Source organism: Oryctolagus cuniculus, chromosome 20, assembly GCF_051225735.1.
Source record: "Oryctolagus cuniculus isolate XC-2025 breed Fujian yellow rabbit chromosome 20, ASM5122573v1, whole genome shotgun sequence".
Taxonomy (NCBI): Eukaryota; Metazoa; Chordata; class Mammalia; order Lagomorpha; family Leporidae; genus Oryctolagus; species Oryctolagus cuniculus.
The window spans coordinates 24,425,415-24,437,746 of NC_142886.1; the positions used below are offsets into that span (position 1 = coordinate 24,425,415).

The window sequence follows — 12,332 nt, forward strand, 5'->3', positions numbered from 1 at the left end:
AGGAGGCGCGGCCCGGGGAACCGGGGTTGGAGGAGCCCCAGAGGTTCCCTCAGCAGTGACTGCGGCTGTGCCCTGGGCCGAGCCTCCCAGCAAAGTGCTCACAAAGTCGGGGGACCCCACCGAGGGCGTAGACCCCGCTATAGCGCCAGGTGCAGGCACAGCTTCTGAGGAAGCGAATGGCTCCCCACCCCGACCCCTTCCCAGCCCTACCCCTCGTGGGCCCACAGAGCACCCCTGGGAATCAAAGGACCGGGGGGTATGAGCGCTGCAGAGTGGGGATCAACCCTTGAGGTAATGGAAGTGAAGGCACCGGATGGGAACTTGTGTGAGGACCCATTTTTGTCACCGCCATCGTCTCAGCTGTTCCAGACCCTTCATCAGGGACCAAGCTCTCTTACAGGGGGAGCCCCATCTGAGCTACAACTCACGCATGCGGCCCCAGCCCATCACATACCTGCTGGGCTTACTCACAAGGAAGGCCTTTTCCCGCTGACTCTCAGAGCCAAAGCAGTGTAGTGTAGAAAGTAATAGCAATAGCAATAGTAATAGCAATAGTAATAGACTCAGGCTACCTGCCAGCTGTGCTATCCTGGGCCTCCCACACAGCATAAAGTGCTCTGGGCACCTCCTGCTCTGCCCCCCCTCCCACGCCCCCAGGCCCAGCTGCAGTCCCAGGCCCAGCGAGAGGAAGTCCCTGGTCACACTTACCGACTCATTGGCCTGTAGTGTCTGTGTGGCTTTGACAGCCGCTGCCCGCCGGCTGCGCTCTCGCCCCTCCTCCTGTTCCCCCTTGTCCTGGATCTCTGGCACCTCTTCCTCCCCCTCCTTCCCGGGCTCCTTCAGCTCCCTCTTGGGCTCCAGCCTCTCTTCACCTGGGGACTCTCTTCTGGGAGGAGGCACCCTTGGGAACTTCTGGGATGTCTACGGAGGTGAGAAGGAGGGCGGTGAGCATGGAGCCCAGTCACCTGCTCCCAGCTCTGACCCAGCCCTGCCGGCCCGGCACGGCCCGCCCGGGGCCCGGCTGCCAGGGGCCGCAGAATCTTGAGCCCTGGAGTCTCCAGCATGAGGCTGAGCACTTGAAACAGAGCCCGGCACAGGGAGGGAACACGCCAGTCCCTCCCCATAAGCCACCTCGGTGGCGTGATGTGGGGAGCTGAGGACAAGCCTCTAGTTCCAACCCCAAACTGACCCTGTAACGCTTTCTGTATTCCCACGCCTTTCCCATCTGCAAAATGGGGGCTAACCAGGGCCTTGGGGCAGCACGTCCCCAGGTGTGGACTCCTGGCCCTGACATGACGTCAGGCGGACACACGGACACAGAATCATTCCCTTTCCAATTCCCTCTAGGTCCTGTGTCTAGGACAGTCTCGGGCTGCTATTAACGTGTCTTTGACACTTCTCCAGATTTGATCATCACTAACAAAGAGCGGCATTCCCTTTCTAATTCCCTCTAGGTCCTGTGTCTAGGACAGTCTCGGGCTGCTATTAACGTGTCTTTGACACTTCTCCAGATTTGATCATCACTAACAAAGAGCGGTCAGGCCTCCGTCTTACGGCCCTGGCAGGTAACACAGTACCTAGCTGTAACTCAGTGCTGCTTATCTGGTTGTCACATATAATTATCTTGCCCGGGACCTTCTACTAATTACGATCGTGATACAAAACTTCCCTTTTATGTGAGTAAAAAAAAAAAAACGACCCGGCTTAAAGCACAGTAAGGGAAGATAGCCCGACTGGTGTGTGGACATGACAAAGATGGCAACGGTGCCACGCGGTGTGTGCAGACAGAACAGAAACCACAAAGGCCATGCCAGGGAGGCTGAGGTTGGGAACACAGTTGCAGACGTCGGGATGAGATGATAAGGCAGTACAGCTGCAAATACTGTGGGAAATCCTCCCATGGTCAGCACCACGTGTGATTACGGTGCCACCTGAGAGGGGACCGCAAAGGCCCAGGCCCGGGACCTCAGCTCCTGGGGACCGTCAGGGTTCCTGCCTTCTGCCGACTGCTAGAGGGCCCGGCCCCAGATCCAGCCAGGCCCTGGGCAGCCAAGGCCGGGAAAGGAATCACCTTAAGATCCACTTCCACCTCCTCCTGCGCAGACTTCTCGTCGCTTGTATCCACATCCCCGAAGGTGAGAGCCCCGTTGCGGCCGATTTTCACCTGTTTCTTGTAGGTGTAGTAGAACTCCACGCACTGGGCCACCGTCTTGGTCTGGATCTGGTTTGAAGCCAAACTGAGGTCAGAGCCCCCTGCTTCTGCTCACCTCCCTGGGGACCACCCAGCCTTTCCCACCCCTGCTTGTCTCCCTCCAACTCAGGCCCCAGACTGAAGCCAGGGAAGCCAGGAAATGCAAGCATCTCTCCAACGCCTGCTCTGCAAAAACCCTGACCAGGACAAGGAACCAGTGCTCCAGCCCGGTTTATAAGGCCATCAGTACAAAGAGCTATCCAGGCCAACAAGGGAGCTGTGACTGCGGATGCGTGCGAGGGCATCCTGGTATCAGCCTGGGCGTGCCAAGGGCACTGCAGTTTTGCAGGCGAATATCCTCATTTCTAGGAGACGTGTGCAGAAACCTTTTGAGCCACGTGACATGATGCGCTAACTTTCAGTGTATGTGTACATATGTTTCTGCAGAGACAGAGAAAGCCAAGTGTGGCAATTGCTAACCATGGGTACCTCTAACTGAGGGGCAGACGGGTTTCACTGCACTGCTCTTCCCAGAACTTCAAACAAAAAATTTTAAACAAGTGTGGGCAGGGGTCAGTGCTGTGGCATAGCAGGTAATACCACCACCTGCAGCACCAGCATCCTATATGGGCGCCAGTTCGAGTCCCGGCTGCTCCACTTTCCGATCCAGCTCTCTGCTGTGGCCTGGGAAAGCAGTGGAAGATGGCCCAAGTCCTTGGGCCCCTGCACCCACGTGGGAGACCTGGAAGAAGCTCCTGGCTCCTGGCTTCAGATCAGCCCAGCTCCAGCCATTGCAGCCATCTGGGGAGTGAACCAGCAGATGGAAGACCTCTCTCTCTGTCTCTCCCTCTCTGTAACTCTGCCTTTCAAATAAATAAAATAAAACCTTAAAAAAAAAGTGTGGGTGTCATCCACATTCAAAGCCATCCCTAAAGCTGTACCACAGACCCCCCCTTCATCCTCTCCAGGGGCAGGGTCTGACAAGTGAATTTCACACTGCCCTGAGGCTTTGGGACAGGGGAAGAAAGGTGGGGTGGAGTGGGGTGGGAGAGAGCGGAACTGGGGAGAAACTAACAAGCTGGCCCTGGAAAAGCCCCTGGGAAACATATGACCCAGTCTTACTAAAGCCCCTCCGCTTCCTGCTTGCCCGGGCTTCCCTGGGGGAGCCCGGAGGGTCTCGGGGGGCCTCTCACTTTCCCCTTTCTTTCATCTGTGTGGACTTCTCTCCCAGGCCTGGGGGGCTCACCCCCTCTCCCAGCCCCCCACCTCCCAGACTACCAGGCCCCTGCTGGGCTGAGAGCTCCCGACCTGTGGACATTCGGACTGCCCGTTCTGTCTGTCTGACTGCCCAGCGGTCTGCTTTTTTCATGAGGTATTAGGGGTACCCCAGCGGGTTTCATGGCCATGTTCTTCCAAGCAACATTGCCCAGGCGGGGAACAGAGTATTAACAACACACGGCAAATGGTGGTCCTCACACGAGGCCCTCGTAGGAGGTGTCACCGGCACTCAGTCCAGCCCCCGGGGTTGTTCTCACACAGTCTGTAATTCCCAGAGCAAAGAGCGCATGCCCAGGCTCCCACAGCACACTGTCCCCACAGCCCAGACCCTGTGACAGTTCCTTGGCTTAGCAAAGCACTCCAGTCCCAGAGACCCAGAGGGAAGACAAGACCCAGCAGGGGAGCCCGAGGTGGTCAGAAGTCCCCCAGGTCAGCCTTCACGCTGGAGACCGCCCCGCCCATGGGCTCTTGGGGAATGGCTCCCCTCTGCGGGCAGCCCTCCTTCCTGGTTTCTCCTGCCTCTGTTAAATCTGGTCTGACACCCAGGCCTGCCTGCCTCCGCACGGCCACACCACCCTCCGTGGGGGAAGGGAGCTTGGAACCAATAGGGGGAAAAGGCCTGCTCTTTTCCCCTTTTGGGTATGGTTTAGGAAGTTATCGCTGAGGCTGCTAGGGCACAGGCCTGACACTTTTCCGGGAGGGCTTGGTCAGTGACCGCAGGGCGCGCACTGGCAGAGGGAGCCCCGCAATCTGGCTGGCGGCTCCTAGCCCTCCCTTGCCCCTGAAACAGAGCCCCAGCTCACCAGCTTCTGGACCAGGAAGAAATCCTTCTTGTAGATGGCAATGCCCTTGTTGAACAGCTTTCTCTCTGCCATCTTCCACTGGTCGGAGCCTGCGGGGCAAAGCAGGAGCCGGAGTAGTGAGGCGGCAGAGCCGTGGCACGGGGGCAGCTCTCGGCAGCTGAGAGGCATGAGGTCACCCATGCGTGGTGTCTGCCAGGGTCCAGAGCTGCTCCCGGTCCTGCTTTGGGTACCCGCTGGCCAGGCCGCTTGGAGCCTCACTCTCCTCGCTTGGGAAATGGGAACTGGCAGCAGAGCCCACCTCACCGAGTGTGGTGTGGATTCCACGAGCTGTAGATGAAGCTCCGGTGCAGAGAGAATGCAGCCCTCACAGGGGTCAGTGCCAGTGGCTGCTAGGATTAGGCAACTTGGGCAACGTCCCTCTTAAAAGACATGTCCTTCAGGGGCCACCTAAGTTCCAGATGCCTGAAGCCAATTTGGACAGCATCTGTGACCTGGCCTTCACGCCTGAATGGGCTCCCCCCTGCCCACTTCTTTCCCAGGAAGTCCCCTGAAGGCTACCGGGGTTCTGGTACCAGTCCCCCCACCCGGCTCTCGGCTGCCTGCCCCCACCCCCAACTCAGGGCGGCACTTGGCTCCAGGCGCACCTGTGTAGTGATACGTTGCCAGCGGGTGGTTGTGGGGCCGCAGGGGCTTCTTCAGTAGCAGCTTATTCAGCGTTTCCTGCAGGGGAAGCGGAAGAACAGTCAGGCCCTGGCAGCAGTCTCAGCGCTCCGTGGGGCTTCCCAGGCCTGGCAACATCAGAGGGGCGTCCTCAGGCCTCGTAGCAGCAGGGGCACTGACTCGCGTCCGCCTTCACTGCCCAGGGTCCAGCGGCCTGGGAGGATGGTGATGGCACGGGCTGGGGCTGCGGAGGAACCAGGCCGCTGCACCTCTTACAGTGGTAGCCTGGAGGCTGAGAAGACCCTCTGGACCTGAGGGTGGGGCCCGCTGATCCAGAATCGGACTGGAGTGGACAGGAGGACTCTGCACAGCAGACTCTGGAGCATGGAACTGGGGCTCCTGGAGCCGAGCCCCTACAATGTGCTGCTTGGTCAGACCGTGCTGCCCGCCTTGGCTCAGCACGCTGCAGGCCTGGCTCCTGGACATCGGGCGTGGATCACTGCCCGCCTCCCCACAGGACCCTCTCTCTGCCAGGGGTTCCAGCTCACCAGGATGTCTCCCCTGGACTCGTGCAGATAGTGCAGGGCCAGCTCCTGATTGGTGCCGGCACCGGGGAAGATGCTGGAGCAGGCAGCCGTCAGCAGGTCTTCCACTGGATTCACGGAGCGTGGGGCAAGAATACAGGAAATCACACTCAGGGCTCAGCGTGGCCGGCTGCCCCCCGCCCCCAACCCGCACACGGCCCACCTCCACTCACTGGTTCCCGGGGCCCTCCTCACCTTGCCTCTGCTTCTCCCGGCTGCTCTCCAGGTCCTCCCAGGGCTGCCACACCAGGTCAGCCTTGTGGGGGTCGGCAGCTGCCAGGGCGCGGTCCCTCATCAAGGGAATTTCTGCTTGGAATCGGGAGCCCACGTTGATCCGTCTGCAGGGGTGGGAAGCACAGGCAATGAGGCCATCCCCGTGGAGGACAAGGGACCTGACTTCCCCCCTCGGGAATGGCACCTGGCCCCCCACAAAGGCAAGGCTCGAGGCTAGGAAGGGGAGACTCCAGGCTGACAGATGGGGAAAGGGTCTCTCGGACATGGCCCCCGCCTCTCCCCTCCACCCCGGCTCTCCCCAGAGAGAAACTCAGGCTGAGCTGGCCCCTTTGTTTTTCCACAATTCCACCCAGAAGTGTCTGTGTGTCGGGGGCGGGGGGGAGCTGCCTGTGGCTCCAGGGCCCGTCTGCACATGCACGCTGCAGCCCAGAGGCAGGGCTGCACGGGGCTGCACTTACGGCTCGATGCTCACGGGGGTGGCCTCCCCCATCACAGACAGGACAGGCGGGGTGACTTCGGCGCTGTCTGTGGAACAAACAGCAGGCTGGTGAGTGGCTCCCACCTCCCTCAGCCAAGCACCCCCCAGCCCGGGTGACTGCCCTGGAGGCACGACTCCCAGGGTCCACACTCCCGCAACCCTGCAGCCCGCTGGGACCACTCAGGCCCTTAACTAAAGGTGTGAGTGCCTCAGTTTTCACACCTGCACAAAGGGGCCATTACTGCCTACCAAGGGCTAGTGTGAGGACTGAATGAAATAACGCACAGAACCTGGCAGTCCACAAGTCCCGGCCATGATTACCACCGCTACCCCGTCACAACACTGCTCCCAGCGCGTGTTCCTGCCCCACACCACACTGCACGCCGGGACAGAGGCTGAAACTTCCGGCCCACGAGCAAGGTGGTGAAGGGGCTCGCTGCTTTATCTTCTCTCTAGAATTGTCTGCTTCAATTCCTCCTGAGATCTTTTCAAGGCCCCGCATTATCAAGACACTCCCAAAAACAACAACAAAAACCCTTGCCGACTCCCTCTCTAACAGGAGGTAAAACCCTGGCTTCCTGAGCCCAGAGTTCAGCACAGGTCCCCTTCCAGCTGCACCCCCTGGCTGGACCCTGGGGTCCTAGCCCACTGCTTACCACGTGGCCCCTGGCTCTGCAGCATAGTCCCACCTACACGCCTTTGGGGCAGTCACTGGCTCAGCCTGGCCTGCCCTCCCTGCTGCCAGACCCCGCCCCCAGGGGAATCAAGCCCGCCTGCAGCCCCACCCGCCCTGAATGCAATGCCTTCCTCCCGTCCCAGGCCTGCAGCCTCTGCAGCCTCTGTGGGCTCCGGAGCACAGCGTCAGCCTCACTCGCAGGCTGCCGACCCCACCCTGTCCAGAACCTCTGCCTCTGTCTCCGGGGCTTTCCTGTCGACTCCCGGATGACCCTGTGCTCTGTCCCACACGCCCCTGCAGCCCTCGCAGGACCCAGGGCGGCTTTACACCCGGGTGTCCGGTGAACACTCGTGGACAGGCTGGCCTCTTCTGCGCTCCAGTCTGTTCTCTACAGGGACTCCTGCACCCGCAGCCCGCCAGAGAGGCTTCCCCTGGAAACCACGAGGGGCCAGACCTTGGTTTGCCTATGGACACCAGGGGGCACCAGAGAGCTGCACCACCGGTGAGGTCAGAGTCGGAAGTTAATTGGGTGAAGGCGCCCATGTGCCTCCCACTTAATCCTCTCTACCCTTGAAGGGATAGGATTTTCCCATTTCTTTCAGAAGAAATGGATCCCTTTGTAGAGTGGGTCAGCAATACACCAGCCAGGCTGGGCCGGTATTGCCATAATGACCATCCAAGCGAGAGACCCAGGAAGGAAGGCAATGGCCAGGCGTTAGTATAAGGGCTTTGCACGTGCACCGCATCTGCCCCTCACACAGTGCTGGGGCGCAGTGCATCAGGAAGCTGCTCTCTGTGGCTCCCACTAGAGTTAACTTACTGGCAATTTCTTCAACTCATGTCTCCATTTTAATAGCAAAGAGACTGAAGCCCTGGGAGCTTAAAGGACATGCGTGCAGGGATGATCTGAATCCAAGCAGTTGGGCCCGCCCACGCCCTCTCCCCACTCCCAGTTCTTGAACCAGGACGGCGTCCTTCTCCCTCTCAGAGTTCAGACAGAAGAGCCGCTTCCCCGCGGTGCTCCAGCCCCAGGAGCTGAGTCACCTCCCTGCCAGGGCCCTCTCTGTCTCTCTGTCCCCTGCCCCCATAGCCACGGAGGGGGGCACTCACTGGACCGGAGCAGGGTGCGATGGGCACTCTTTGGCGTGATGGGAGGAGGGGCTGGGACGCTGCTGGTGGAGATGATGGCGTTGAAGTAGAGGCCGGAGCCCTCGCGCACGGGGCTAAGGATGGGGGGTGGGGTGTAGGGGGGCAGCTCGAAGCTCCGCTCGGAGGGGTGGTCAGCTAGGCGCACAGGAGAGCGAAGGTGGCTCTGGTACGGGGTGATGTTGGAGTAGACAGGAGGCGCGATGAAAGTGCCCGCCTTGGTGGGGATGATCAGGGGCTCAGGGCGCGGCCGCTGCTTTGGTTTCCGCACAGAAGGCTCCCCCTCCAACTTGGCATTCATGTCCTCAGCCTGGAGAGGGAAACACAACAAAGACGCCTCAGCGCCCCGCGCCCAGGACAACGACTGCCTGCCAGGTCCAAAGCCCTTTCTCAGGGTCTCCTCTGGGACAGAGGTTAACACGCTTTTTCTGGATAGGGCCCAAGAATGGCCCGCACATAGTCTCTGTCACACAGTCTTCTTTTTCTTTCTTCAGATGGCCTCGGGGCCATGGGCTCCATATCTTGGGGTTCAAACAACCACAGACCAAAACCAAGTTTTTTAAAAGAGCATGTCTGGGGGCCGGTGCCGCGGCTCACTTGGTTAGTCCTCCGCCTGCGGTGCCGGCATCCTATATGGGCACCGGGTTCTAGTCCCAGTTGCTCCTCTTCCAGTCCAGCTCTCTGCTGTGGCCCAAGAAGGCAGTGGAGGATGGCCCAAGTGCTTGGGTCCCTGCACCTGCATGGGAGACCAGGAAGAAGCACCTGGCTCCTGGCTTCAGATTGGTGCAGCGCCGGCCATAGGGGCCATTAGGGGAGTGAACCAACTCTCACTGTCTATAACTCTACCTGTCCAAAAAAAAAAAAAAAAAAAAAAGAAAGAAAGAAAGAAAAGAAAAAAGCATGTCTGGGGGCTAGCATTGTCCCATAACAGGTTCAGCCCCGCCCTGCAATGCTGGCATCCCACATGGGCACAGGTTCGAGTCTTGGCTGCTCTACTTCCAATCCAGCTCCCTGCTAATGTGCCTGGGAAAGCAGTGGAGGATGGCCCAAGTGCTTGGGCCCCTGCCACCTCTTCCACCCACATGGGAAACCTGGATGGAGTCCCAGGCTCCTAATTTCAGCCTGGCCCAGCCTTGGCTTTTACAGCCATTTGAGGGGTGAACCAGCAGATGGAAGACCTCTCTCTCTGTATTCCCCCTCCCGTTAACTCTGCCTTTCAAATAAATAAAAATAAATCTTGGGGGGGGGGGGGGACCCGCATCTGTGTTGAACAGGTACAGACTTCTTCCCTTGCCATTATTCCCATAACAACTGCTTCCATAGCATCTCACTGGCTTAGGCACTGTAAGCAATCCAAAGATGACTTAAAGCATATAGGAGGGGCCAGCGTGGTGGCGCAGCAGTGGGTTAAGCTAGGGCTATGACTCTGGCATCCCATATCAGAGCACTGGTTTGAGTCTTGGCCCCTCTGCTTACGATCCAGCTCCCCGTTAAAGCTCCTGGCAAAGCAGCAGAAGACAGCCCAAGTGCTTGGGCCCCTGCCACCCAAGCAGGAGACCTGAATGGAGTTCCAGGCTTCTGGCTTTCGATGGCCCAGCCCCAGCCATTGGGGTGAATGAACCAGCAGATGAACGCTCTTTCCCGCTCTCTGTCTCATATGCTCTCTCTAACTCTGCCTTTCAAATCAATAACATAAGTCTTAAAAATTAATCTCCCTGTGATCTTCATTTTTAACATGGGAATAGTAAGTGCCTACCTAATAGGGTAGCTACAGGGACCCTACATTAGATGGAACCAGGCCTCAGCTGGGCACGGGACCACAAAATGGAACAGTATAGCCCCTATCCTCACAGAACTTTTGTTCTAAGTCAGAGAGAGAAAGAGAGAAAGAAAGAGAGAGGATCTCCCATCCACTGGCTCACTCCCCAAACGCCCACTGGGTCAGGCAGAAGCCAGGCGCCAGGAATTCCACCCCATCTTCCATGTGGATGGCAGGAACTCAGACACTTGGGCCATCACCTGCTGCCTTCCCAGACGGACGAGCAGGGAGCTGGACGGGAACGCGGAGGAGCAGGGACTCAACCCAGGCAGTCCGCCTGGGATGTGGGCAGCTTCCCCTACTGTACCACAACAGCTGCCGCTCAGGCAACTCTTGCTCTCAGAGTCCCAGTCCGACGGCAGCAGCAGCCCATCCGTGCAGCCCAAGGCCAGCCCTCCTGGCTCCCCTGCCTTCCTGCCCGGCATGCCACAGGGGCTTCCGTGCGGAACAGAAAGCAGGGCAGCAGGGAACAGAGGCCTTTCCCTGCTCCGTCGCCATATTCGCAACAGGGCAGAGAGTGCAGTCCTTTGGGGTGAGCAGCACCCTGCTCCCCACCCTGGCACCCAGCACAGCAGGTGAGGCTGGCCTGGCCATCGAGTGGGCCTGGCCCCGTGAGGCCCTCTCCCCTCCAAGGCCCCAGCCGAGGCCCTGTGAGGCCATGGCGTCTACCCACTCGTGCCCTCTCTTGCCTTCTGCAGACCAGGATGAAATGGAATTGTTCACGCTCCCGCCCTCCGAGGAGCACCGTGCAGATAAAATGCAGTGTGGCCGAAGGCCCCCTAACTCGCCGGACGAGAAATCCCACTCAGGACCCAGATCGCTGCAATGCCTTCCGCTCCCTAACAGGCGCTGTAAACTACTCCGAATAGCTGACGGTTTTCACGGTAAGTTCTTAGGTGTGAGGAAAGCATCGCGGTTACGCTAAAAGGAGAGAGTCTCTGTGTGCGTTATCAGATGCGAACTGCAGCATCAGGGACGGCTTCATACACTGCTTGGTTCCGGGCGCAACCAGATGGGCTGTAGTTTGACAATGAGAGCTGGGTGGTGGCGGGACACTGGCATTCACTTACCACACTCCATTCTTACACATGATTGAAAACGCCGACAATGCAAAGCAAAATAACTAAATACATAAATCAGCAAAGAACAACAACAAAACCGTGCCCCGAAGCCAGGTGCTGCGAAAGCACTCACAGGCAGGCCTTCAGCAGATTCAAATTCCAGGCCCAGCTCTGCTCTGCCTGGCTGTGTGACCAGTTTCTTTTGCCTTTTCTGGACCTACTTCCTCATCCGTGGAATGGGGGCAGTGAGCTGTGTCACTGGGACTCTTGGGACAAGCTGCGCAGGCCGCCAGAATCCAGCACAAGCTTTCTCTCCACCAGAGAACAACACAGAGGCACTGAGTGGCCTGGGGTCGTGCCCTCCTCTGCACCACCCCGGCCCCCACAACACAGGCCGGGCATGCAGGCCAACTCTGCAGCTGAGAATAACTGGAAATCCAGGCTAAGGGTGAAAAACACACTTCTGAAGGTGTCAGAGAGAAAAGAGGTGGGAAAAGAATTAAAAAGCTAAGACCCAGGGGAGCAAAGAAGGAGGCCAAAGAGGCGAGTCCAGTATTTGGAGCTGCATTCACCCTGGGTGGACACAGGTACTGGGAGAGGCCACTGGGAGCAAAGCTCTGAACAAATGCCTGGAGCCAAGAGAATCTACAGTGGAGTTTACAGCTAGCCGAGGACGGAGAGCCGGGTGGATCGCCAGGCTCCGACTGGGACTCCTAAGAGACACGTCTCGGAATAAAGGCAGGTGAGGACGAGGCTAGTCCTGCCAGGGCGTGAGGTCCAACTTCAACCACTTCATCTCAACAAATGAAAGCCGATCAGGACTGCTAGTACCCTCTGTGGCCTGTCAGAAGCAACGAAAACACCCTTCGTGCCAAAAGAGAACATTGTCAATCATTTTTCTTATATGACAGCTGCCACTCAAGAAAAAAATAACCAGGTACACAATAAAGCAAGATGTTATTTTAAAACCAGAAACAACAGGTAACAGAAACAGACTCACATTAAAAGTCATTAGTAATAAACATTAAGAAAACTATACGGCCGGTGCCACGGCTCACTGGGCTGATCCCCTGCCTGCGGCGCTGCACCCCAGGTTCTAGTCCTGGTTGGGGCGCCGGATTCTGTCCCGGTTGCCCCTCTTCCAGTCCAGCTCTCTACTGTGGCCCAGGAGTGTAGTGGAGGATGGCCCAAGTGTTTGGGCCCTGCACCCGCATGGGAGACCAGGAGGAAGCACCTGGCTCCTGGCTTTGGACCAGCGCAGCACACCAGCTGTGGCGGCCATCTGGGGGGGTGAACCAACGGAAAAAGAAAGACCTTTCTCTCTGTTCTCTCTGTCTCTCTCTCTCACTGTCTAGTTCTGCCTGTCAAAAACAAACAAAAAAAAAAAAAAAAGAAAAGAAAA

The 12,332-nt window shown here is 58.3% G+C and overlaps 1 protein-coding gene across 2 annotated transcripts in view; it reads right to left on the bottom strand.

Moving 5' to 3' along the window:
- The window catches only part of MIDEAS (mitotic deacetylase associated SANT domain protein), a 68,961-nt gene that overhangs the window by 3,906 nt on the left and 52,723 nt on the right, over positions 1–12,332 (bottom strand). For both annotated transcript variants that reach the window (XM_051826005.3, XM_051826007.3), the window contains exons 4-11: positions 8,015–8,360; positions 6,209–6,275; positions 5,712–5,854; positions 5,481–5,584; positions 4,917–4,992; positions 4,273–4,361; positions 2,072–2,221; positions 709–921 (exon numbers count right to left, since the gene is read on the bottom strand). In XM_051826005.3, the coding sequence (XP_051681965.3) occupies positions 709–921; positions 2,072–2,221; positions 4,273–4,361; positions 4,917–4,992; positions 5,481–5,584; positions 5,712–5,854; positions 6,209–6,275; positions 8,015–8,360 (1,188 nt within the window). The remainder of the gene's footprint in view (positions 1–708; positions 922–2,071; positions 2,222–4,272; positions 4,362–4,916; positions 4,993–5,480; positions 5,585–5,711; positions 5,855–6,208; positions 6,276–8,014; positions 8,361–12,332) is intronic.